The sequence below is a fragment of the Salvelinus alpinus genome, chromosome 26 (assembly GCF_045679555.1).
Source record: "Salvelinus alpinus chromosome 26, SLU_Salpinus.1, whole genome shotgun sequence".
In the NCBI taxonomy this organism is placed as follows: domain Eukaryota; kingdom Metazoa; phylum Chordata; class Actinopteri; order Salmoniformes; family Salmonidae; genus Salvelinus; species Salvelinus alpinus.
The window spans coordinates 4,618,388-4,645,450 of record NC_092111.1 but is presented as its reverse complement, the minus strand read 5'-3'; the positions used below and the strand labels follow the sequence as shown (position 1 = coordinate 4,645,450).

At 43.8% G+C, this 27,063-nt stretch overlaps 1 protein-coding gene across 13 annotated transcripts in view; it reads right to left on the bottom strand.

Annotated features, from left to right (window-relative positions):
• LOC139554258 (plectin-like) overlaps window positions 1-27,063 on the bottom strand; it is a 192,924-nt gene that overhangs the window by 25,369 nt on the left and 140,492 nt on the right. For 8 of the 13 annotated variants that reach the window (XM_071367000.1, XM_071367001.1, XM_071367009.1 and 5 more), the window contains 19 exons: window positions 22,911-23,000; window positions 22,322-22,357; window positions 21,211-21,288; window positions 19,809-19,901; window positions 12,744-12,910; window positions 9,498-9,613; window positions 9,270-9,376; window positions 8,255-8,374; window positions 7,012-7,107; window positions 6,745-6,872; window positions 5,555-5,648; window positions 5,134-5,288; window positions 4,593-4,920; window positions 4,361-4,438; window positions 4,099-4,260; window positions 1,345-1,449; window positions 838-933; window positions 598-723; window positions 319-471 (listed from right to left, as the gene is read on the bottom strand). In XM_071367000.1, the coding sequence (XP_071223101.1) occupies window positions 319-471; window positions 598-723; window positions 838-933; window positions 1,345-1,449; window positions 4,099-4,260; window positions 4,361-4,438; window positions 4,593-4,920; window positions 5,134-5,288; window positions 5,555-5,648; window positions 6,745-6,872; window positions 7,012-7,107; window positions 8,255-8,374; window positions 9,270-9,376; window positions 9,498-9,613; window positions 12,744-12,910; window positions 19,809-19,901; window positions 21,211-21,288; window positions 22,322-22,357; window positions 22,911-23,000 (2,328 nt within the window). The remainder of the gene's footprint in view (window positions 1-318; window positions 472-597; window positions 724-837; window positions 934-1,344; window positions 1,450-4,098; window positions 4,261-4,360; window positions 4,439-4,592; window positions 4,921-5,133; window positions 5,289-5,554; window positions 5,649-6,744; window positions 6,873-7,011; window positions 7,108-8,254; window positions 8,375-9,269; window positions 9,377-9,497; window positions 9,614-12,743; window positions 12,911-19,808; window positions 19,902-21,210; window positions 21,289-22,321; window positions 22,358-22,910; window positions 23,001-27,063) is intronic. The other 5 variants (XM_071367002.1, XM_071367005.1, XM_071367012.1 and 2 more) reach the window with 1 other exon arrangement.

Genomic DNA, 27,063 nt, shown 5'->3' with positions numbered 1-27,063 from the left:
ACTGACAAGTTTCAGAAGAAAGGTATTTGTTTCTGGACATTTTGAGCCTGTAATCGAACCCACAAATGCTGATGCTCCAGATACTCAACTAGTCTAAAGGAGGCCAGTTTTCAGCTGTGCTAACAATAAAAACTGAGTTGATGTGACTTCTAATTTAGTTTTGAGTCAGTACCACAAACATTTTAAGTAATAATGACTTTTCATTGACTTTATAAGTACAACTTACTAGAAGTATTTGAGATGGAGTGTACTAAGTAGTAGCCTAAGAGTGTTTGCTTCTCCACTGGAAAGCTGGTCACATGAACATTATCTCCTCACCTCCATCTGTTTGAAGTCGCAGACAGCCTGGACAGGCAATTTGCCCTTGACTGGTGTTGCTGGGTTACGTGGCTTTAGCTGGACAATGGTCATGGCCCTCCGGTTCAGCCCATCCAAATGGGTCTTAAACTCTTTCAGTTGCTCCTTCTCATCCTATAGGAAATATCACATTGTATTTAATGAAACAAACAATGACCGGTGCTGTTGCTATTGTAATGTCACTGAAGTAGAGTTGCTGAATTTCCCCTTCACTTCTTCAAGTAGAGTAAGTCAACCTACAGCTGCGTCCTGTAACAAGTCCTCGAGTCTTGTCACAGTGATGTTACGGTTGCATGTGTATTTCTTCTTCATTGTCATCTGCATCTTTTTCATCTTCTCCTCTGCCTCTTTCACGTCAGAGAAAAACTACAATGGGTAGAAAAGGAGGAGCACAAACGATTTTAAAGATAGGATGATGTGTTTTAAGAAGTGTTTTTATGCTCATTGGACCATCTGAGGGAGATATATGAGTTGGCATACTTGGAAGTAGGCAGTGTTCTCTTTGAGGTGGGACTCGACGCAACAGCAAAGCTGCAGGATCCAGCTCCACTGGGTCTGCAGGGCTGCAGTGAAGGCCTTTGTTGGAGAGAGAGAGACGGGTGTAAAGACAACCATTGGCCTCATTAAAAAAAGCGCTTTAACAACCCACCTATCCTCATGTCCTCTGCTTTTAGACATGAAAGACAAATCCCTGTTAAATAGATACTGTAATGCAGGGGTAGGCCACTAGATTTAGCCGTGGGATGATTTTTGTCTGAGTCTATGGTCAGGGGGCCGGAACATAATTAGAATAATTTGAACACTGTAAATTGAACACAAGTAAGCCCAAAAAGAGATTGTATTTGAAGATAACATGATCATGTCATACCTTTATTACATTGAGACACAATCACAAATCTTTATTTTTATTCATGGGAATACTTGGGAACATATTTACTAAATAAATTTTAGCTGAATTCCTGGTGATATATATGTATTTTTTCTCACCTCTACAGTCGTCTTGGCAGGGTGTCCCTCCTTCAGCAGTTTATCTCCTTGGACCTGGACACTGTTGACCCTCTTCTCCCTGTGCTCCAGCTCTTTCATCAACCCCTGAAATTATCCAAAGAAAACACAGGACTTATGGCAAGAGGGGGGATATTACTAGATATGCAAGTGTAACAGTATAACTTTAGTCCGTCCCCTCGCCCCGGGCGCGAACCAGGGACCCTCTGCACACATCAACAACAGTCACCCACGAAGCATCGTTACCCATCGCTCCACAAAAGCCGCGGCTCTGCAAGGGGAACCACTGCTTCAAGGTCTCAAAGCGAGTGACGTAACCAATTGAAACGCTATTAGCGCGCACCACCGCTAACTAGCTAGCCATTTCACATCCGTTACACTCACCCCCCTTTCAACCTCCTCCTTTTCCGCAGCAACCAGTGATCCGGGTCAACAGCATCAATGTAACAGTTTAATTTTACGTCCCATCAGCCACAGTCACCCAAGAAGCATCGTTACCCATCGCTCCACAAAAGCCGCGGCCCTTGCAGAGCAAGGGGAACCACTACTTCAAGTTCTCAAAGCGAGTGATGTAAACGATTGAAACACTATTAGCGCGCACCACCGCTAACTAGCTAGCCATTTCACATCCGTTACACAAGTGCATCCCTAATCATAATAAATTAATTACTTTAATGATTTTTTCATTGGCAAGATTAGCAAACTTAGGCATGACGTGCCAGCAACAAACGCTGACACTACACATCCAAGTATAACTGATCGAATTATGAAAGACAAGCATTGTCATTTTGAATTCCGTATAGTGAGTTTGGAAGAGGTGAAAAATGATTGTTGTCTATAAACATTGACAAGCCACTAGGGTCTGACAACTTGGATGGAAAATTACTGAGGATAATAGTGGACGATATTGCTACTCCTAGTTGCCATATCTTCAATTTAAGCCTACTAGAAAGTGTGTGCCCTCAGGCCTGGAGGGAAGTAAAAGTCATTCCGCTACCGAAGAATAGCACAGCCCCCTTTACTGGCTCAAATAGCTAACCAATCCGCCTGATACCAACCCTCAGTAAACTTCTTGAAAAAACGGTGTTTGACCAGATACAATGCTATTTTACAGTAAACAAATTGACAACAGACTTTCAACATGCTTATAGGGAAGGACATTCAACAAGCACGGCACACAAATGAATTATGATTGGCTGAAAGAAATTGATGATAAAAATATTGTGGGAGCTGTTTTGTTAGACTTCAGCACAGCTTTTGACATTATTGATCATAGCTCTTGATGGAAAAATGCACGTGTTATGGCTTTACACCCCCTGCTATATTGTGGATAAAGAGTTTCCTGTCTAACAGAACATAGAGGGTGATCTTTTAATGGAATCCTCTCAAACATAATCCAGGTAGAATCAGGAATTCCCCAGCGTAGCCGTTTAGGCCCCTTACTTTTTCCATCTTTACTAATGACATGCCACTGGCTTGTGTCTATGTCTGCAGATGACTCAACACTATACACGTCAGCTACTACAGCGAGTGAAATGACTGCAATACTTAACAAAGAGCTGCAGTTAGTTTCAGAATGGGTGGCAAGGAATAAATTAGTCCTAAATATTTAAAAACCTAAAAGCATTGTATTTGGGACATATCATTCATTAAACCCTAAACCTGAACTAAATCTTGTAATGAATAATGTGGAAATTGAGCAAGTTGAGATGGCTAAACTGCTTGTAGTAACCCTGGATTATAAACGGTCATGGTCAAAACATGTTGATACAACAGTAGCTAAGACGAGGAGAAGTCTTTCCATAATAACGCACAGCTCTGCCTTCTTAACAACACTATCAACAAGGCAGGTCCTACAGGCCCTAGTTTAATCGCACCTGGACTACTGTTCAGTCGTGTGGTCAGGTGCCACAAAGAGCGACGTCAGAGAATTACAATTGGCTCAGAACAGGGCAGCACGGCTGGCCCTTAAATGTACACGGAGAGCTAACGTTAATAATATGCATGTACATCTCTCATGGCTCAAAGTGGAGGAGAGATTGACTCCATCACTACTTGGTTTGTAAGAAGTGTTGACATGCTGAATGCACCGAGCTGTCTGCTTAAACTACTAGCACACAGCTCGGACACCCATGTATACCCCACGAGACATGCCACCAGAGGTCTCTTCACAATCCCCAAGTCAAGAACAGACTATGGGAGGCGCACAGTAGTATATAGAGCCATGACTACATGGATCTCTATTCCACATCAGGTAACTGATGCAAGCAGTAGAATCAGATTGAAAAAACAGATAAATATACACAGCGGGACTGTGAAGAGACACACACACACACACACAGGAACAGACACACACATACGCACACATACGCTAGCACGCACATTCTACACACACACACATTGTAATAGTGTTGTATGGTGGTATTATACATTTTGTATTGTAGATATGTAGTGGTGTAATAATGTTATATGATGTAGTGTTTTGTTTTATGTGTTCAGACCCCCGGAAGAGTAGCTGCTGCCTTGGAAGCCGCTAATGGGGATTCTTAATAAATACAAATGTTTAATTTTTTATTAAACAGAATCGGATCATAAGCTAATTAAAGATGGCATTCTGCTGTTCTGTAAAGCGCAATAGCTCTTTACTTTACAAGATACCGTATTATGCTTATAGCTCTCGTCGTTTTTAATTGAAGTTGACCTTTCCAGGTACGTTGAGGATGAGAACAGCCCTACCGAGTAGTTGTCTTTCTTGGCTGTCATGTTGGTGTTGCGTTCGCTCCAGTCGTAGTTCACCTCCTCCTCCTCCTTGTCATTCAGCCACATCAACTCCTTGGTGGCTGCAGTGACAAAGGCATGAAGCCCGTCCAGGCTGCGCAGACGAGCCTTGGAAGAACTCTTGAGGAGAAAAGAATATAAAGGAGATTGGAGAAGACGCATTAGATGAATGTCAGACAGTCGAAAAGTTGTACGTTCATATCTCGAGTCCAGAACATACCAGAAGCTTGCCATAATGCAACTCCAGCTTGGATAAGTTGTCTCTGTAGGCACCTTTGGTGACAGGGGAGAGCTGACTCTGAAGGGGAATAGAAAAAGAGACTAAAGATTAGAGAAGAAGCAGGGTTAGAAAAAGAAACAGTCAGACTACTTTGAGCATTAACCAAAGAGGATCAATGATGGTATGACTAAATCAGTCCAACTCCCATCCCAGGTAGTTTTTCCCAACGTACCTCGTCTGCTTTTGCCCTGCCAATCTTAGCATGGAACTCCTCCACTGACTGGTGAAGGCCGCGGTGGCTGCCCAGCTGGGACTCCACGGTGGGCAGGTCCGAGCCCCATTCCCCCTGGTCCACCCGCCTCTGGTTCTCCTCAACCCAGGCCAGCAGGTCCTGGATGTAGCGCAGGGTCACCTCGTCCAGCTCGGGACGCACCCTCATGGGTGCCTGCTGAAGGGTCTGCATCTGGGACATGGGTATCTGGGTGATGGTTACCCCGGACTTCAGGCGCAGGTTGTACTCACTGCGCAGGTTCACCAGCCGCTCGTGGAGACGGTACACTCTGGAGGTAAAACAGCAGGAACAATGATGACTTGTTCAACGACAACAAACCAAGTTGTCATAAAGATGTAAAGACATAGTAATAATATAATAGTTACAATACAGTAAGAGGCTTAGGTGTTGTCGCGTGTCGCACAAGGCCTCACAATAACACAGTAATGCTCTGCGTGAATGACGTGGCGCTGAAATGGTTTTACTCAGTGGTTGTCCTGACCTGCGGTACATCTGTTCAGCTTGTAGGTGGCGTCCGTCCTTCAGCAGCTGCACGTCGTTGAAGAGGTACCGGATCATGCCCTCGGCCTTGTCCAGGTCTGTCTCTATCTCTGCTGTGTGCATAGCAGGCTTTCCTGAGTTCAGCAAACGGACATCCTAGAACATAGACACAGTATAAACACCGTGACACCATGTGTTCCATCTTGAATACAGCATCATTAGACATCAGTCCATCAGCCTGAGAATGCTTTTGAACATCCGAACACATCCAATCTGTGGGGTATTCATTCACTGTATCAATGACTAGACTCAGTCTAGCATGGGCTTACAAATCTGGTTACAAATCTGTAGGGCCACAGACTGTACATTATACAGTCTATATTGGCTAGTGACTGTCTGTCCCAGCAGGGTGTGAGACTCACCATCTGTAGCAGGCCCTCAACCTGGTTGAGCTGCTCCTCACACACCCCAGACTCCATCTGGACCTTACTGACAACCCTCTGCAGCCGCTCCAGCCTGAGGGTCAAAGGTCAACACATCAGTTGAGACATGTTCCACAGTCTATCATAACTCGGCTCTTGGCTGAGGTATTGTCTAATGAGGTAACGATTTAACTCAATGATGGTACTGTAAATCATGACTGGCAGTACTCTACTCAAAGACAACACTGGCCCCTTGGCCAGATCCCTTGTGAAACAAGTATTTTGACCTCAATGGGACAAACTGGTTGAATAAAGATATAATAATATAAATAAATAATACACATAAAAAATGTATGTCGGTATGAATTCATTTCAATAGCTTCAATATAATATCTGGAGAGAAAAAAACTTTTGCAAATTACAGCAAACATCCAACAATCTTCTCAGAAACGTTATTTAGGCATGGTAACACTCACTCCTTCTCGATCTTCTTGCGAAATAAATTCTCTAAACCGTAGCTCTGACTGGCAAAAGCCATGATGGATTCACTGACAGCTTGTCCTCCTCAGTAGATATGATGACAGTCCACAGGATGTTGTAGTGCGATAAGGTGTTGTGTGACTCACAGACCACAGTAGCTTCTCCGACCGCTGCCCTGACTGCTTACTTCAAGACTGGAAGTCTTGTGATGAGAGACCAAGCCTTACCAAAAAACTACATACGCCCTGCTTGTGATTTGGAAAAGATTGTCCTATAATAACTTGCTTAGGACAGCAAATAATCACATTATTGAAAGGTTTTGAACTCGTTGCCATGGCAACGGCAGTGCATGGATCTTTCAGTGAGTCATGGTCGGGTTGTCCAGCTATCTTTATCTCACAATGTCTTCTCACATCTAGAAAACTGGTTATTAATCCACATAGTCACAGCAGCCACATAGTTACAGATGCCCCTGGCTACTTTCTCCAATGTTTCATTTATTACTTCTAGTAAACATCGAGTTTGCTTTAACAACTGAAACAACAAAAACACTGTGTGACAGTGTCGACTAAATCGAGAATTTCTCTTCAAAACGGCATCTAACAAAAACACTTAACAGATTTCAGCCTCATCTCAAAGATGAAGATATAATCTCAAACACCACAGGCCCTCCGACACAGTTTTGTATGTCTGTATAATGGCTGACCCACCTCTCAAATTCTGTCCTTAGAAGACGCTCTCTCTCCAATATGGCTACATGCAGACGACCCCACTCCTTCTCCACATCGATAGGGTGGTATCCAGGGGGCACCTTGACATGACCCACCTGAACTGCACCCTGCAAGGACAGACACAGACAGGCAGTCAGGAAAAACTTTCCAAAAAAATGGCCAGCATCTATTTGATACAGTTAGTTGATATAACTATTCACTCTGGGTGTTTCGGCTTCTTCTCTTTTTAGAGGATTATTTACTAACCTCAAATGACTTGTAGACATGTTTGGATCGATTCTTGTCAGCTTCCTTTGCGGGCAGCTCTGTCTCCTTGAACTTCAGAAACTGGCGCCAAAGAACCTGAATATTTAAAATGTTGCTGAATTAATTCAACATGACAAGTGAACATAGTTCTTGTTTCATCACATTCCTCAAGACATTTTTCAGAAATCAGAGACAAACAGTATTTCCTCATCAAGCGAGACATAAGGTATTATGGAGGCTAGTACCACTTCAGAGACAAACAGTATTTCCTCATCAGAGAGACATAAGGTATTATGGAGGCTAGTACCACTTCAGAGACAAACAGTATTTCCTCATCAGAGAGACATAAGGTATTATGAAGGCTAGTACCACTTCAGAGACAAACAGTATTTCCTCATCAGAGAGACATAAGGTATTATGGAGGCTAGTACCACTTCAGAGACAAACAGTATTTCCTCATCAGAGAGACATAAGGTATTATGGAGGCTAGTACCACTTCAGAGACAAACAGTATTTCCTCATCAGAGAGACATAAGGTATTATGAAGGCTAGTACCACTTCAGAGACAAACAGTATTTCCTCATCAGAGAGACATAAGGTATTATGGAGGCTAGTACCACTTCAGAGACAAACAGTATTTCCTCATCAAGCGAGACATAAGGTATTATGGAGGCTAGTACCACTTCAGAGACAAACAGTATTTCCTCATCAAGCGAGACGTAAGGTATTATGGAGGCTAGTACCACTTCAGAGACAAACAGTATTTCCTCATCAAGCGAGACGTAAGGTATTATGGAGGCTAGTACCACTTCAGAGACAAACAGTATTTCCTCATCAAGCGAGACGTAAGGTATTATGGAGGCTAGTACCACTTCAGAGACAAACAGTATTTCCTCATCAAGCGAGACGTAAGGTATTATGGAGGCTAGTACCACTTCAGAGACAAACAGTATTTCCTCATCAGAGAGACATAAGGTATTATGGAGGCTAGTACCACTTCAGAGACAAACAGTATTTCCTCATCAAGCGAGACGTAAGGTATTATGGAGGCTAGTACCACTTCAGAGACAAACAATCATCAAAAAATCATGCTTAATTCACTGTTACAACTGAACATAGCTTTTGACATATACAGTATCAAGTCTCTAAGACAATTATTATAAACAATTAAATAAACAGACAATTAAAATATTCACTTACATGTATCAAGCAAAAGATTTCCCCAATAGGTGAGGAGACTTACCTCAATCTCCTCATAGCTGGTAGGGAACTTCCTCTCCTCAAACACGATGATGTGGTGTCTGATCCACTGCAAAAGCAGGGTCACTAGCTCATAGTATTCCTGCCAGCGCAGCTCCAGCTCCTGGGGGACACACAGGAGACAGGAGAAGGTTCATTAGAGAAAGGTTTAATGAAACTATATTGGACAAAAATATAAACGCAACATGTAAAGTGTTGGTACCAGAAGTTTTCCATATGTACAAAAAGCTAATTTCTCTCAAATGTTGTGCACAAATGTGTTTACATCCCTGTTACTGAGCATTTCTCTTTTGCCAAGATAATCCATCCACCTGACAGGTGTGGCATATCAAGAAGCTAATTAAACAACATGATCATTACACAGGTGCACTTTGTTCTGGGGGCAATAAAAGGCCACTCTAAAATGTACAGTTTTGTCACACAACACAATGCCACAGATGTCTCAAGTTTTGAGGGATCCTGCAATTGGCATGCTGACTGCAGGAATGTCCAACAGAGCTGTTGCCAGAGAATTGAATGTTCATTAGCTGGGCCTGGCTCCCAGTGGGTGGACCTGGCTCCCAAGTGGGTGGGCTTATGCCCAACCATAGATTAGGGCTTAATGAATTTATTTAAATTGACTGATTTCCTTCTAGGAACTGTAACAAAATAAAAATCATTGAAATTGTTACATGTTGCATTTATATGTTTTGTTCAATATAAAACAAATCCGGGAGTCTCCATACCACTGCATTAAAAATCACTCCACTGGTCAAACATGGTGTTGGGTGAAGTTCCCTCTAGATGCTGATCTTGATTCAGTTTTGCATTTCCCCCACTATTGGTCAATGTGAGAATTGGGGGAGGGGAAGCTGATCCTATACCTGTACATAAGGGAAAATTCCCTCTGGAGCGTCAAAGACATCTTAAAGTTTGGGAGGATGTGACCTCATAGGTGAGACCAGGAAGAAGCCCCTTGGTGGTGATGGCCTATACGGTTCCAAGAAGACAACACTCACATTGGCTTTCACCCCATCCTGGACGTCAGGTACACGGGGCATGACGTCATACAGGGAGGACACGTATGTGATGATGGACTTCTCGTCTGGGTGTGGCACATCCACATCTTAATAGAGGGGAGACGACGAGCATCAGTTAAAAACAGATTTTTTTATAAGCTAAATGCTTCATACAAATATCTGCAAATAGTATTGACAGTAATGGAGAAAACAATACTCGCACGTTACCTTCTGGGTCGAGCAGCCGAGTGACTCCCAGGTCTCTCTCTGCCACACTGAAGGCCTGCTCCAGGTTCTCTACAGGTGTCTGTCGGTACACCTTACTCATGTCAATCAGAGTAGGCCTGGGGACAGAACATAGAGAAGACTGTTCAAACTATGAAATTGAATCTCAGATACTGTATTTTCTTATAGAATATAGTGCAAATGGATGTATTATATTCCTCTTTGCAACCCCCGAAACATTTAGGTAAAACCATTAAATAAGAGTTCATTTTCTAAAACCCTTTTTTTTTTTTGCAGATGGTCGGGGGCCGGAAACATAATTACAAATAACAAATAATTTGCAAGAAGCTCAAACAGATATAATATTTGACTAAAACATAACCATTTCAAACATTGCTTATATTTGTATATGATCACGTGTCTCTCTATTATGCATGTGAAAACTTGTGAACAGATTTCCAAAATTAAAAACACTTGATTTCCTGGTGTTTTTAGTATTTTATGTCCAACAATGAAGAAGAAAAAAATAAGTTGGGGAATGATGGAATTGCCTACATTAGATCCTGATCGACATGCCTCTCTCAGAGGAATGTGAATACAGACAGGAGGAGGGCAGGAAAAAACAAGAGCTCCTACCAACCAGTAACTTAGAAATCCCCCCACCGTTTCATGCACAAAACATGCAAGTAATTCCATGTACACTGCCAATAAAAGTCATTGCAGTCAAATAACATGCAGATACAAGCTTTGACTGCTTGGAATGAGCACAGGGCACCTCATATTTGCCAAGGGATTTAGTCTGGCATGGTTAGACAAAATACAGGGGTTTTGTAAACAAATTATAAAAAGGCATAAATTGCATAAATTGTTATATTCCCTATTAGAAATTAACTAATGTCTAGAAGTAGAAAAAAAAGGAAGGCTATCAAAGTGAATCCCAACCACCACCTTAATGAAAAAAATCACATAAACCCTCCATACCCTTTCACAACTCTTTGCACATTGTAGTCTCCATGGCCAGTGGGCTGGTGCTCCATATCAGAGTGTCTGTAGGAGTGTCTGTCCCTGCTCAGGTGCACTATGCGAGGTTCTGACCCTGACGCAGACCCTGCCTCCCCATTCTGGGAGCCTCGGCTGGAGGAGGACTTCCCCGGGCTCTGGGACCCCTGACCCGAGTCAAAGGAGCTGCTCTCAGCTGGGATGTCCTCACACAGCATGACCACCCGGTCCTCCAGGTCACTGACGGAGCCCTGGGTGCTGCTGGAGGTGCTGTTCAACCGTCTCTTGGAGGAGCGGAACTTCTTCCTCAGACTGTGCATCATGGTGAGGGTGTGTGTGGGTGTCCTCAACTGCAAACAGTGTTCAAAAACTCTCCTCTTGCAGTTTTCCCTTACAGTCTTACAAATCCATCCGCGTATGAGACTGGGACTGATGTTTTTAAGATTTTACAAGGTTCATGATGCATTCTCACCCTCCAGATACAATTAAATAGACGTTCATACTGTAGCGGCAGTCACTCCCCAAAACACAACTATCGTTCAAGCTTTCCAGTCCGTTTTTCAGTTCAGTGTCTCATGTATCCACATTGCCTTTGATTTAGCATCCCCTTTTCCACAACTAGATAACGTGCAAGCCTTGAGCGTCGACGGTCATAGAATTGAGAGATGACTTTCTCATGCTTTTCCCCAAATTCAATTTGTTGTGTGTGAGCCCAGACTACTTTGTTGATTTGTCGTTCTGCAGTGTGTTTCTGTCTTGCTCTTGGTCTGTGTGGAGTTTGTATGGCAGACACACCTGAGACACCTGGGCGTACCTGAGCTGTGCTGCTATCTGCCGAGACTTAAAAGCACAGCGTCTTATTTTCAGACTCATGGGACACAACCCCTCAGTCACAATCCTCTCTCTTTCCATGCAACTAAATACTACCTCAAAGCTGCCTCGCCACCACCTGTGCCTTTCTCCTGAGTCGTGTGTGTGTGTGTGTATGTGTGAGCCTACAGGGTGTGTTTATACAGTACGTGCAAACATGAAAAGTCTGTTGTCAAAATCTACCCTGACCTCTTATGCTATTATTTTTTCCACAGGCATTTATGTGTGACGTGTTGGACTTGCCCCTGCCTCTATGGATGACTGAGGAAGATCTTCCACCCAGAACTGTCAACAGGCAAACTGAAATGCTTGGTTTTGTTGTTTTAAGAGAGTCTTTGAGATTCTTGCTGTAATAAAAAGCGCTATACAAATTAATCTGTTATCATCATCATTATTAAATACACTGAGTGTTCAAAATATTAAGAACACCTTCCTAATATTGAGTTGCACCCCTTTTACCCTCAGAACAGCCTCAATTAATCGGGCCATGGATTCCACAAGGTGTCGAAAGGGTTCCACAGGGATGCTGGCCCATGTTGACTCCAATGCCTCCCACAGTTGTGTCAAGTTGGCTAGATGTCATTTGGGTGGGGGACCATTCTTGATACACATGGGAAACTGTTGAGTGTGAAAAACCCAACAGCATTGCAGTTCTTGACACGAACCGGTGCGCCTGGCACTTACTACCATAACCCGTTCAAAGGCACGTAAATATTTTGTCTTGCCCGCTCACCCTCTGAATGGCACACAGACACAATCCATGTCTCAATTGTCTCAAGGCTTAAAATTCCTTCTTTAACCCGTCCCCTCTCCTTCATCGACACATGGATTTAACAAGTGACATCAAAAAGGGATTTCTTTCACCTGGTCAGTCTACATCACGGGAAAGAGCAGGTGTTCATAATGTTTTGTACACTCAGTGTATTATTGCTATGTGCTTGAATGCATACCTGGACATGCGTTGCTACAGCAAATAAAATGTTTTCATCAATGAAACTGCTTCCAGATAAAATAATGAGAAGTAATGTTTGACTTTGATTGACGACTGATTGCATAACTATCTGAAGAGGTCCGCCTTTCTGCAGTGTGACAGTGAATATGAATTTCACATTCCTGTCTTTGTATGCACAGCAATACATGTCAAATGTAACATGTAGGTGGAGCCTTACAAGGAGCACAGGGGTTCACTATGTCCCAAGGACGTATATTATAGCAGGTCCAGGCAATCGCAAGTAATCACAAAGTGGTTAGGCATAGCTTAAAAAATGTGTTCTTGGATGTCCATGTATCCCCCCTGGCACAACCTCCCCGTGACACCCGCAATGTCCTCAAGTCCCAGTCAGACCACCTCAATACTACACCTTCAAGGATGCATCTCACCTGTGTTTGTGTACGACGGCGTTGAAGAGCTTGCCGTCCCTCCAGCTGGTGGTGAAGTTGTCACAGCGCATCCCGTGGTACCCCTCCACCATGCGCTGGGACCACAGCAGCAGCTTCTCCTTGGCCGTCATGTCGTCTGACTGGCCATTCACCTGGATGTCGGAGATCTGGGTGCGGGGGGGGGGTATTGGTGAGGCAGGAAGTGTTCTTTAATCATGGTCCTGAGGATCCATAGGGTATACAGGCTTTTGTTCAATTCTAGTAGTACTATCACATCTTTATTTTTTTTGTTGTTTAACCTTTATTTAACTATTAAGAACAAATTCATATTTACAATGACGGCCAACTCCGGCCAAACCTTAACTCGGACGATGATGGGCCAATTGTGCATCGCCTTATGGGACTCCCAATCACGGCCTGTTGTGATACAGCCTGGAACTGATTTAACTAATTTGATGATTAGTTAATTATTTGAATCAGGTGTGTTAGAACTGAGCTTGAACAAAAGCTTGCAAACCTTGTAGGTCCCCAGGACTGAATAACAGTGTTATAGATGGTTCAAGGTGTGGTGGACTGGAAAAAAGGCTGGCAAAAAGGGTTATGCTCTGTGGATAAAGGGAACATAACGGAAGAGAACTCTGTGTGCTTTGGTATAATCATAATGCATTGATTTCAAGTACAAAGGCAGGGAAACCTTTTTCCAATACGCAACGTGACTTGATCCAGGCTTAAGATGACTCACGTTTTCAACCTCAATAACCAACAGTCAGATGCAAAATGCATATGAAATCTATTGCCGTTTGCGGCTGTGAAAACACCCCAAACAGCTTTATGTTCCCGGTTGCAGAATTCAAGTTGTGAGAGTAAAAACATCCACGGGGCACAGCATTTAATAAGGTGCAATGAATTCCTGCAGCGAATACCCGTTTAAACGAAGTTGGAAGATAAAGCTACGAGTCACAGGTACAGCCTTGAGAATCTCTCAGCAGTCTATTTCCCTCTGGAGAGAGAGAGATGATAACTACTGCATCTACAGGAAGCTTCAACAACACTGAGGTAACTTCAGATAAATGGCGGAGCTGTGTTCACTTTAGTGTTTTGTTGCTGTTACGCAATGCTCAATACTACATGTGCAGTGCACACTGTGTTTGTTCCATGCAGTGTTAAATAATGAACGTATTGCCTTGCTAGAAATACAATTGCATAACCCAAACCCCTCTCAACCACCAAAAATAAAACAATAACCAAATAAAAAATGGATGATCCATGGAGTAGTGGATGCTTTTAGTCATAAAAAGGACACTTTAGGACACACGCCTTATTGGAACAAGAAAGATTGCTTTATTAACACTTTCAATGTTTGGCCGGTGGTGGAACACTGTCAGTGGTTCTAATATCACTTTCAGGCTTTTTTGAAGGAAAGGGTGGAGAGAGGGAAAATGTAGGCCTTGCCATCCCTCTCCCTTCTTCTCTGTAGTGGGGGAACCACACTTCTATGTTGGTACTCATGATGTGACTCACACACACACCACACGGAAACATCAATTCGCCTTTATGAGAATCTATAGAGATTCCTGCTTTCTTCCACTTCATCAAGTCATCCAACCGTAAACAAAAGGATAATCAGGTTGTGCCTATGGGCCTAAGTAGTGAACTACATAGGGAATAGGGTGCCATTTGGGGCAAAGTCAGATTCCTCTCATCAAAAAAAAAGTATAGCCAATGGTGGGACTCGTTGAAATGCTTATATCCGCTAACTCTCTTTCCTGCCTCCCCACGGGAAACACTGAGTCACCCTGGAGTGGACGGAATTCCACATGATGGTAATCCCAGTATGACCAGTATATCCATTATAGAATCAAAGAATCTCCGTGCCCTTCTTTTTCCATATTTCAAAATAGTCTCAACTGCTAAACAAATAACCAAATACTCCCAGCATCTCCCACTTGGGGAGAAATCATTTCCATCCTTTATTGAGTTATATTGAGGACGAAAACCTCACATGGTATGAGAGTTTAAATATGTTTTCTTTTTCTTCGATGTTTAGTCTGAAATTCTTCAGACATATGGGAATAATGAGTAGCAGAGTTGTGTATAGAAATCGGGTGCCAAATGCCAAAAGAGGACGATGTTTTTGGAATAATTTAATTGGACTCATATCTGCTTTATCAACAGACGCGGTGGGCTTGGAGTTGATTAGTTGGTCCAGAAAAGTCATAATGTACTACTGTAGCTTTCCCTACTACTGCAGGCAAGGATCAGAAATGATCCTTCCAGGTGAAATATACACTACATGGTAAAAAGTATGTAGACACCCCTTCAAATGAGTGGATTCAGCTATGTAAGCCACACCTGTTGCTGACAGGTGTATAGAATCGAGCACACATTCACGCAATCTCCATAGACAAACATTAGCAGTATAATGGCCTTACTGACGAGCTCAGTGACTTTCAATGTGGCAATGTAATAGGATGCCACCTTTCCAACAAGTCAGTTCATCATATTTCTGCCCTGCCTGAGCTGCCCAGGACAACTAAGTGCTGCTATTGTGAAGTGGAATTGTCTAGGAGCAACAACAGCTCAGCTGCGAAGTGGTAGGCCACACAAGCTCACAGAATGGGACCGCCGAGTGCTGAAGCGCGTAGCGCGCAAACAATGTCTGTCCTTGGTTGCAACACACACTACTGAGTTCCAAATAGCCTCAGGAAGCAGTGTCAGCACAAGAACTGTTCGTCGGGAGCTTCAGGAAATAGGTTTCCATGGACCAGCAGCCGCACACAAGCCTAAGATCACCATGCGCAATGCCAAGTGTCGGCTGGAGTGGTGTAAAGCTCGCTGCCATTGGACTCTGGAGCAGTGGAAATACCTCGTCTGGAGTGATGAATCACGCTTCACCATCTGGCAGTCTGACGGACTAATATGGGTTTGGCGGATGCCAGGAGAACGCTGCCTGCCCGAATGCAGTGCAAACTGTAAAGATTGGTGGAGGAGGAATAATGGTCTGGGGCTGTTTTTCATGGTTCAGGCTGGGCCCCTTAGTTCCATTGAAGGGAAATATTAACAATACAGTATACAGCGCATTCGGAAAGTATTCAGACCCCTTGACTTTTTCCACATTTTGTTAAGTTACAGCCTAATTCTAAAATAGAATAATAATTGTTTTTTCCCCTCATCAGTCTACACACAGTACCCCATAATTACAAAGCAAAAACAGGTTTTTAAAAATTGTTGCAAATTTATAAGAAATTTCAAAATGAAATACCTTACATAAGTATTCAGAGGACTCTGAATACTTTCCGAATGCACAGTACAATGACATTCAAGATGATTCTGTGCTTCCAACTTTGTGGCAACAGTTTGGAGAAGCCCCTTTCCTGTTTCAGCATGACAGTGCCCCCGTGCACAAAGCAAGGTTCAAACAGAAATGGTTTGACGAGATTGGTGTGGAAGAACTTGACTGGCCTGCACTGAGCCTTGAACTCAACTCCATTGAACATCTTTGGGATGAATTTTCCATCTACGTAACATTGCAAAAATCAGAAACTTTCTGTCCAAAAACGATGCAGAAAAATGTTTCCATGCTTTTGTCACCTCTAAACTCAGCAAAAAAAGAAACATCCTCTCACTGTCAACTGCGTTTATATTCAGGAAACTTAACATGTGTAAATATTTGTATGAACATAACAAGATTCAACAACTGAGACATAAACTGAACAACTTCCACAGACATGTGACTAACAGAAATTGAATAATGTGTCCCTGAACAAAGGGGGGTCAAAATCAAAAGTAAGTCAGTATCTGGTGTGGCCACCAGCTGCATTAAGTACTGCAGTGCATCTCCTCCTCATGGACTGCATCAGATTTGCCAGTTCTTGCTGTGAGATGTTACCCCACTCTTCCACCAAGGCACCTGCAAGTTCCAGGACATCTCTGGGGGAAATGGCCCAAGCCCTCACCCTCCGATCCAACAGGTCCCAGACGTGCTCAATGGGATTGAGATCCGGGCTCTTCGCTGGCCATGGCAGAACACTGACATTCCTGTCTTGCAGGAAATTACGCACAGAACGATGCTGGTGCTGGTGGTATTGTGATGCTGGAGGGTCATGCAGGATGAGCCTGCAGGAAGGGTACCACGTGAGGGAGGAGGATGTCTTCCCTGTAACAAACATTGTTGAGATTGCCTGCAATGACAACAAGCTCAGTCCGATGATGCTGTGACACACCGCCCTAGACCATGACGGACCCTCCACCTCCAAATCGATCCTGCTCCAGAGTACAAGCATCGGTGTAACGCTCATTCCTTCGACGATAAACGCGAATCCGACCCATCACCCCTGGTGAGACAAAACCGCGACTCGTCAGTGAAGAGCACTTTTTGCCAGTCCTGTCTGGTCCAACGACGGTGGGTTTTTGCCCATAGGCGACGTTGTTGCCGGGGATGTCTGGTGAGGACCTGCCTTACAACAGGCCTACAAGCCCTCAGTCCATCCTCTCTCAGCCTATTGCGGACAGTCTGAGCACTGATGGAGGGATTGTGCGTTCCTGGTGTAACTCGGGCAGTTGTTGTTGCCATCCTGTACCTGTTCCGCAGGTGTGATGTTCGGATGTGCCGATCCTGTGCAGGTGTTGTTACACGTGGTCTGCCACTGTGAGGACCATCAGCTGTCCGTCCTGTCTGCCTGTAGCACTGTCTTAGGCGTCTCACAGTACAGACATTGCAATTTATTGCCCTGGCCACATCTGCAGTCCTCATGCCTCCTTGCAGCATTCCTAAGGCACATTCATACAAATGAGCAGGGAACCTGGGCATCTTTCTTTTGGTGTTTTTCAGAGTCAGTAGAAAGGCCTCATTAGTGTCCTACGTTTCCATAACAGTGACCTTAATTTCCTACCGTCTGTAAGCTGTTAGTGTCTTAACGACCGTTCCACAGTTGCATGTTCATTAATTGTTCATGGTTCATTGAACAAGCATGGGAAACAGTGTTTACTTTCCATTGAAGATCTATGAAGTTATATGGATTTTTACGAATGGTCTTTGAAAGACAGGGTCCTGACAAAGGGATGTTTCTTTTTTTGCTGAGTTTAGATTAGACTACTGCAATGCTCTACTTTCCGGCTACCTGGATAAAGCACTAAATAAACTTCAGTTAGTGCTAAACACGGCTGCTCGAATCTTGACTAGAACCCCAAAATGTGATCATATTGCTCCAGTGCTAGCCTCTCTACACTGGCTTCCTGTTAAGGCTAGGGCTGATTTCAAGGTTTGACTGATAACCTACAAAGCATTACATGGGCTTGCTCCCATCTATCTTTCCGATTTGGTCCTGCCGTACATACCTACACGTACGCTACGGTCACATGACGCAGGCCTCCTTATTGTCCCTAGAATTTCTAAGCAAACAGCTGCAGGCAGGGCTTTCTCACATAGAACTCCATTTTTATGGAATGGTCTGCCTGAGAGACACAGACTCGGTCTCCACCTTTAAGTCTTTATTGAAGACTCATCTCTTCAGTAGGTCCTATGATTAAGTGTAGTCTGGCCCAGGGGTGTGAAGGTGAATGGAAAGGCACTGGAGCATCGGACCACCCTTGCTGTCTCTGCCTGGCTGGTTCCCCTCTCTCCACTGGGATTCTCTGCCTCGAACCCTATTACGGGGGCTGAGTCACTGGCTTAACTGGTGCTCTTCCATGCCATCCCTAGGAGGGATGCGTCACTTGAGTGGGTTGAGTCACTGACGTGATCTTCCTGTTTGGGTTTGCGCCTCCCTCGGGTTCGTGCCGTGGGGGAGATCTTCGTGGGCTATACTCGACCTTGTCTCAGGGTAGTAAGTTGGTGGTTGAAGTTATCCCTCTAGTGGTGTGGGGGCTGTGCTTGGCAAAGTGGGTGGGGTTATATCCTGCCTGTCCGGGGGTATAGTCGGACGGGGCCACAGTGTCTCCCGACCCCTCCTGTTTCAGACTCCCGTATCTATGCTGCAATAGTTTGTGTCGGGGGGCTTGGGTCAGTATGTTATATCTGGAGTATTTCTCCTGTCTTATCCGGTGTCCTGTGTGAATTTAAGTACGCTCCCTCTAATTCTCTCTCTCTCTCTCTTTCTCTTTCTCTTCTCTCGGAGGACCTGAGCCCTAGGATCATGCCTCAGGACTACCTGGCCTGATGACTCCTTGCTGTCCCCAGTCCACCTGGTCATGCTGCTGCTCCAGTTTCAACTATTTTGCCCGCGGCTATGGAACCCTGACCTGTTCACGGGACGTGCTACCTTGTCCCGGACCTGCTGTTTTCGACTCTCTCACTCTACTGCACCTGCTGTCTCTAACTCTGAATGATCGGCTATGAAAAGCCAACTGACATTTACTCCTGAGGTGCTGACTGTTGCACACTCTACAACCACTGTGATTACTATTATTTGACCCTGCTGGTCATCTATGAACGTTTGAACATCTTGGTACTGTTATAATCTCCACCCGGCATAGCCAGTAGAGGACTGGCCACCCCCAGAGCCTGGTTCCTCTCTAGGTTTCTTCCTAGGTTCCTGTCTTTCTAGGGAGTTTTTCACAGCCACCGTGCTTCTACATCTGCATTGCTTGCTGTTTGGGGTTTTAGACTGTGTTTCTGTATAACACTTTGTGACATCAGCTGATGTAAAAAGGGCTTTATCAATAAATTAATTTGATTGAAATTTGATTGATTGGAACGCTGACTGCGAGCCAGGCCTAATCGCCCAACATCAGTGCCTGACCTCAGTGCCTGACCTCAGTAATGCTCTTGTGGCTGAATGGAAGCAAGTCCTCGCAGCAATGTTCCAACATCTAGTGGAAAGCCTTCCCATAAGAGTGGAGGATGTTATAGCAGCAAAAGGGGACCAACTCAATATTGATGCCCATGATATTGGAATGAGATGTTCGACGAGCAGGTGTCCACATATTTTTGGCCATGTAGTGTAACAAACAGGTTGCACTACATTGGATGTTTTACCAAGATCGCATCACCCTGGCCTAGGCCTATCATTTGAATAATAATAAACATATTGGTTTGTTTTATGTTATGAGTGAAGCATGACATACCTGGAAGTGAAGGATGATGGTCCATATCAGGCCCAGGGTCAGCTTGGGGTTTCCATCAGCGATGTCATCATTTCTGATGTTGACCAGTTTGACCTGTCACAAAAATGGGACACAAGTATGTACAACCATCTTACAGAAAATTGGCCCTCTAGATTTATTTATATCTAAATGGTGAGCTAATGAATTATAAGGCAGAGGTGTGGACTCGAGTCACATGACTTGGACTCGAGTCAGACTGGAGTCACAAATATGATGACTTGCAACTCGACTTTGACTTTAACACCAATGACTCGTGACTTGACTTGGACTTGAGCCTTATGACTCGACCTGACTTGATACCCTCCCCAAGCCCAAATATTAAATATGATGCTATTAAAAAAAGTGTGCAGCGCATCAACTCTTCATTTAACGGATTACAGTTTGAATCGGACAGCAGCCAATCTAATTGTGCCAGCTGAGAAAAAGTTGTGCGGCAGAGCAGAGGAACGTCGGTGGGTGAATTCAGATGGAGCCCTTGGAAAGACGATCTCCAAAATGATTATTTTCGGATATAAAGACGACGCTGTATCAACAAAAAACGGATTGCAACTTGCAAATCATGCGGGAAGAAAATTACAGATGGATGCGCAACAATTTACAACTTTGTTCGACATTTGAAGCTGCACAAAGAGCGGTAAGTCGTGGCTAATATTGCCGACAGCTATATATTTTATTACTTTACTTTTTCTATATCATTCATAACTTTGCTAGTGTATCACATAGGCTAACGTAACGTTAAATCAATGAGCCTCCACACAGTCAGTCAGTGCGGGAACGTGATCATTGCAGCCGAGATTGAGCTACAACTGGCTAGGCAGTTGGTAGCCTAAATCCTGCCTGATGAAACTGCTGCTCCTAAAACCATTGACATTCGTTAGCCTACTGTAACCACAACCCCACAGAGAGAGAGAGACAGATAGACACAGAGAGAGTGTGGTTGGGCGATTGTGAACAAGCCTACATGCGATCCTCGATAGTCGATCACTATTGGGGGGGGGGTCTTTCTCATGGCTACCCATGTATTTCCATGGAAATATAACGTTTGTTTGGAAAGTAATAAATATACAGATATTTTTAAAAGCATTCATGATTTGTGGAAATGTAATATACTAACTATTACTCTTGTTAAAAATATGAAATGGTATTACATTTGGTGAAGAGCACATTATGACTTGTTTAGGACTCGAAACTCAAAGTTTAGGACTTGAGACTTGACTCGAGACTTGACGGTCTTGACTCGGACTTGCATGTCCATGGTATTGGGACTGTTCGATTACATTAGAAGAATCAGTTCAAGTGAGATGTTTTTTTTTTTCACTTAAAAAACATAGATATATTGATCCATTTAATCATCACACTGTACCTGTCTGTGTTTGAGGAAGTCCAGTGCGATCTGTACATTCTGCAGTTTGTGGAAGCGCATGCGCCCCTTCTCCCTGGGCTGTGAGATGTGAGAAGAGATTGAACTTTAGAGGGAGATGAAAACACACATAGAGTACCAATAGGACAGGGAAGCGCAGGCCCCATGACTGGAGACAAGGTATTTCTGACTGAGAAAACATTTTATATGGATTACAAGCAGCACTCTTGGTCCTATATATATACTTTTTTTTTGCAGAGAAATGATACCTAAATGACATTATCACACTTTGATCTACAACACAATCCATTCCTACCAAGCAGATACCTGGAGCCAAGCAGCAGTGATTCGAGTCTTTATGCTTCTCAATCTCTAGATAATGGTCAAGTGTTCAGGAGACATATCTGGTCCACCATTACATGCATAGGTGCAGCAAGTCACAAGCTCTCAGCCAATCACAAGCTCATCTACCATTACAGGTCGATCTCTTATTGGCTTGCAGTGATGTCACTCTGGCCTCGGTTTACAGTAAATTGGGTCAGATGACCGGATGCCTGCATCTCTTTCTGAGACCTCAGACTAATATGCTTAGACGTGGACGGAACTAGCAGACTGAATATTAAATTATCTCGTGCTGAAACTGAAGGAAATATCCCAGCTTCATTCATCATGTTTCTAATAAGTAACTAAAGATGGCTAAATGCCTTCTAAGGCTCCTACTCCACTCACATAGGTTATCAAAGCACAATGACTCGGCACTACCAGTAATTTACCACACAATATCCCCAAATCCATGGGAAAACACAAAAAAGATAATCTTACATCTGCATTCCCTACTCAATGACCCAAATGGCACCCTATTCCCTATATAGTGTACTACTTATGAACATGGCCCATAGGGTTCTGGTTAAAAATAGTGCATTATATGTAGGGAATAGGGTGCAATTTGGGACACATCCCAAGTCTCTGAAAGCTCTTCAGCAGATGGAAGAGGATGACGACGCTGCGGACACAGAGACAAGGAGGTGACATCAACATGCACAACCCGGCAGCCACCTGGGGGAGTGACAGACGCCACGCCCGAGGAGGCGCTATACAGTCCAGGCCCACTCACCAACCGCGAGTTCCTGACAACGTCGCGCTCCCTCGGCTATCACAGCAAGACCATAGCAAGAGAAGAGGCAGAAGCAAAGGGGGCAAAGGGCAGGGCAAGAAAGGAATTAGAAAAGGAAAAACAGGGGTCAAACAAGTGCAAAAAGGTTAGAGAAGCAAATTATGAAATTTGTGTTAAATTATGGCTATGAGAAATTACTTATAAAATGCATTATTACCAAAAACAACTTCAAATCAGTGCCATGGATAGGTTAAGTCAAATCGTGAGGCACTCTTAAGCATGTACTGTATTGTTTGTGGACTACTGTATCCCCGCAAGTTTCAACACATGCAAGAACGTGGTGAAAACAAAACCTACCAGCCTAGGTTGTGTATTACATGTGACATCAAGTTTGGGAAAGATTACAAAAGATCTAATGCATCATCCTGACTAATTAAAATAGTATAGTATAATGGACTGAAAAGCAACTAATGTGAGTAGGATGGGGGGGAAAAAGGACAGAAGGAAATGAGAGGTTAGGAAGGAAGGTTGCAGCAGAAACAGAGGTCCTTCTCCTTCCAGTCAGAGGGCAAAGGTTACAGGGACTCACCAGTGTCTCTCCAGAGAGCACCTCCAGCAGGGAGATGAGGCTGTGTCCATCTCTGAGGTCCTCGTACAGGTCAGTGATATGCCGCTGGGCCTGGGGGGGGGGGGGGGGGGTCGAGAGAGACAGTTAGAGACTGTTCACAGAGAGACACAGTGGATTCATTATGGTTCAATGTACTTGAAGGGTTTCTCTGTTATCTATAAGCTGATCAGCTGTGAGGATGAGGAATGAACACTGCTTACGTACTGTAAATACTCGTGATCTAACAAGACCGGTGCTTAGAAAAGCTGTGTTCGTGAAGAAACAACACTGTTCTTGACAACATAATCAGGGATTAGGAATCAAACAGAGAGCCCGGCAATTTCCCATAATAACTAATAACCAAGACTTTTGCTATTTCTAACAGTCATTCAGGCTAAAAACACTCCAGCAATCACTACTTTGGCAGACTGGAGTCCCCATTGTATTTGAAACTAAAGAAACGTCCAGTAATGCAACAGTATCTCTGTCGGTATCAGTCAGTATCTCTTGATTGTATTCATACTATACTACTCACACACAGCCAGTTTGTCTGAGAATCTGAAGATGCATTGCTTAGATCAGTGGTTGCCAACTTTTTTGGTTACTGTACCACTAAGTGATATTTGCTCTGCCTGGAGTACCCCCTCATGTGCATTTGACATGTTCTATGTTCTCAAGTACCCCCTGTGGATAGGCCAAGTACCCCTAGGGGTGCTAGTACCCCTGGTTGGGAACCACAGGCTTAGATGAGTGACCTGAATAGTTTACTTTAAACATTTTGATTTACAGATTGATTGATTTGGGGCGGCAGGTAGCCTAGTGGTTAGAGCGTTGGACTAGTAACCGAAAGGCTCCACGATCGAATCCCTGAGCTGACAAGGTAAAAATCTGTCTTTCTCCCCCTGAACAAGGCAGTTAAACCCACTGTTCCTAGGCCGTCATTGTAAATAAGAATTTGTTCTTAACTGACTTGCCTAGTTAAATAAAGGTACAAATAAAACTACTTGTTTATCTTCTTATCCTAATTTGATATAAATAGCTATGATATAATAGCTATGCAACTTATAAAAAGGGTCACACGACCTCCTGCTGTAGCAATTACAGTGACTTTGTCCAAAGTCAAACGTTTCAATGTTTTCGAGAGTTAATTTGATAATAGGGTATCTGTCATATGCCTCCGAATAAAATAGCACTTAGGCCTAAGCAATTGCCAGATTGGTTTGATGGGACATGCTCTGATCAGCGACTTTACTCTGCAGAGAGGCTGAAGCAGCGATTACATTAGGAAGTTAAGAGAGGAGGGAAAGAGACACAGACAGGGACAGAGGTTAGAGATGTAGGTGCCCGGCTAGAACGCCTAAGGAGAGGAGCAGCGAAAGAAACCCATGCAGAAAACAATGCATGTCCACTCAGCACTCTGAACAGGCTCACAGACAGTCTGCACCTACCTCTGCTCTCCAGTGCTGATGGAAGGATGGAAAGACAGGATGAGAAACGGAGGAGAGGAAAGAAGAATGAGCAAAAAAGGTGGACGTTCATTTGACTGACAGTTGGAGAGATGTTCAAAAAGACAAGACTGTTGGGGTAAAACACAGTATTGCCGCATGCTTTTGTTTTCGTATCGTGCCAATCATATGTCAAATAGTTTGTCAGAGCAAGATGTATGCACTGAACTTAAATCTGTATTTCACCATAGTGAAAAAGACCATAAGAAGAGTGCGATGTCCCATTTGACTTTGCATGAACAACAGCCCTCAGGAATGAGAGGTGTCTGACTGGCAATGATCCACAACTAGACCTGTGTATCTCCCTCCCAGTTAATCCCATGGTCCTTTTCTGAACAAGGCCCAAACAAAAGCCCTGAACCACACAGGTCCACTGCATCAACACGAGAGGGATTTCCTTTACAATGGAGTACTAACTCAGGACAACCGTCCCCGTGCCAGAGCATATCTACGCCCCCTATCGCATGAATCGCACAGCCATTTCACACAGCGTTTGACACACTTGAGTTCACCTGTGAAAAACAAAAAGAAGAAGGAAATAGAGACTCCTTACTTTGACTTCTCTGGTTCAGCAATGAGATACAGTACAGCAGACTGCTGGGGCGGATTAGTTAGTTGGTTGATTCCACATCGTTTCAAATATGTGAAATCCCACATTTCCTGTTCACTGACACTTACGCAGTCCCTATATACAGTATATTCCACCCTCTTCTGAGGAGGGTGGGATAGCAGCAGCAACTGTCCATCCATACTGTACAAGGCCCATAGAGTCCCTTGCAAGGGGCCTCAGCATTTACTGAGAGTAACATAAACATCTCTCCAAGACAAACTAATTGAAAACTCTGTCATGTGTCCCACTAGCCAGAAACCCTCAGGGGTCCATCACCTCCACCCTGGTGCTCTCTCGCTCAGTCTGCACCACTGCAGGGCTACGTCCCAAATGCCACCCTATTCTCTATATTGTGCACTACTTTTGAACTGTGCCCTATGGGTCCTGGTCAAAAGTAGCGCGCCATATAGGGAACAGGGTGCCATTTGGGACGCACAATACAGCCCCAGAAGCCAGACAGTCTGTGGGCCAGATGTGTGTGGAACATGACCCATGCCCAAAACTCCAGCCCGCCTCGCTCTCCCTCACAGAGCTAAAGCGAGACCAGATGCTTGTGACTCATTCCCACACACAGCACAGAAATAGCATGCGCGTACGTACTGCCACTGTGCTGAGAACAGAATCAAAACTGGTACGAAAAAGATGTTTTCAGCACAAGTAGGGTGTTTATTTTTCACGTAGCTCCAAATCTTATTTGGGAGACGATGTGAGTCACAGTGGAAATGTAATGGTGCATATCCATGTTTTCCAGTGAAAGTACAGTGGTTTTCCAAGTCGTTTTTTATGTAAACCAAGCTTCTGTTTGAGGAATGTCTGATGCTTCATAATATTAATGCAGCATCACAGGCCAGTGTTTTCCTCTTCATACCATAGACACTTGGACTACAACAACAAGCAATCAAAAATATGTTTTTGTGACGGCCACTATAGAAATATGACAGTGGCCTGCATGGGAACCATTGTGCAGGCTCTCTAGGCCATCTCGGGCCATCCGAGGTCCTTTCACTTATCTACAGTTATCGTTAAGTAGACCCCTAATAGTCTGCACTTACACTGCTCAAGCAGTGGTAATTGTAGTGACGGATGGATGCAGTAATTTGGCCATTGGCATCGTTATAAAGTATCATTATGGTACCGTCGACATCAAAAGTAGATTCAGAGATGGACGGTTGGACAGAACATCAAATATTTGACCTCATTTGCTTCTAATCAACGTAATGGTCAACATTTGTTTTTTCCTATCTTGCAGTTTTCAAAGTCGCTATCATGTGAACAGCTGTGGGCTTTGAGTGAACCAAGATGAGTCAAGAAACATGCTGTAATTGCAGCAATGAAAGAAAAAAAAAACTCTTTCCTGCTCATATGATCAATTGATGCATTTTCAAAAGCTTTTGGTCAACGGTTTGCCAAGAGGCAGAGAGCACGCATTAGCAAGAAGCTTTGCACCGCGTGCCCTCCAGTCAGTCAGAGTAGCGACTCATAACATAAACATTAATCTGCGGCCACTGACAGAAAACAAGGCCTTCTGGCTAGGTCCCAAATGGCACCCTATTACCTATATAGTGCACTACTTTTGACCAGGGCATTCGGAAAGTATTCAGACACCCTGACTTTTTCCACATTTTGTTACGTTACAGTCTTATTCTAAAATGGATTAAATTATGTATTTTCTCATCAATCTACACACAACACCCCATAATGATGGCGTTAACACAGCTTTTTAGAATTTTTTGCAAATGTATTAAAAATAACAAACAGAAGTACCTTATTTACATAAGAATTCAGACCCTTTGCTATGAGACTCGAAATTGAGCTCAGGTGCATCCTGTTTCCATTGATCACCCGTGTGATGTTTCTACAACTTGGAGTCTACATGTGGTAAATTCAAGTGATTGGACATGATTTGTAAAGGCACACACCTGTCTATATAAGGTCCCACAGTTGACAGTGCATGTCAGAGCAAAAACCAAGCCATGAGGTCGAAGGAATTGTCCGTAGAGCTCCGAGACAGGATTGTGTC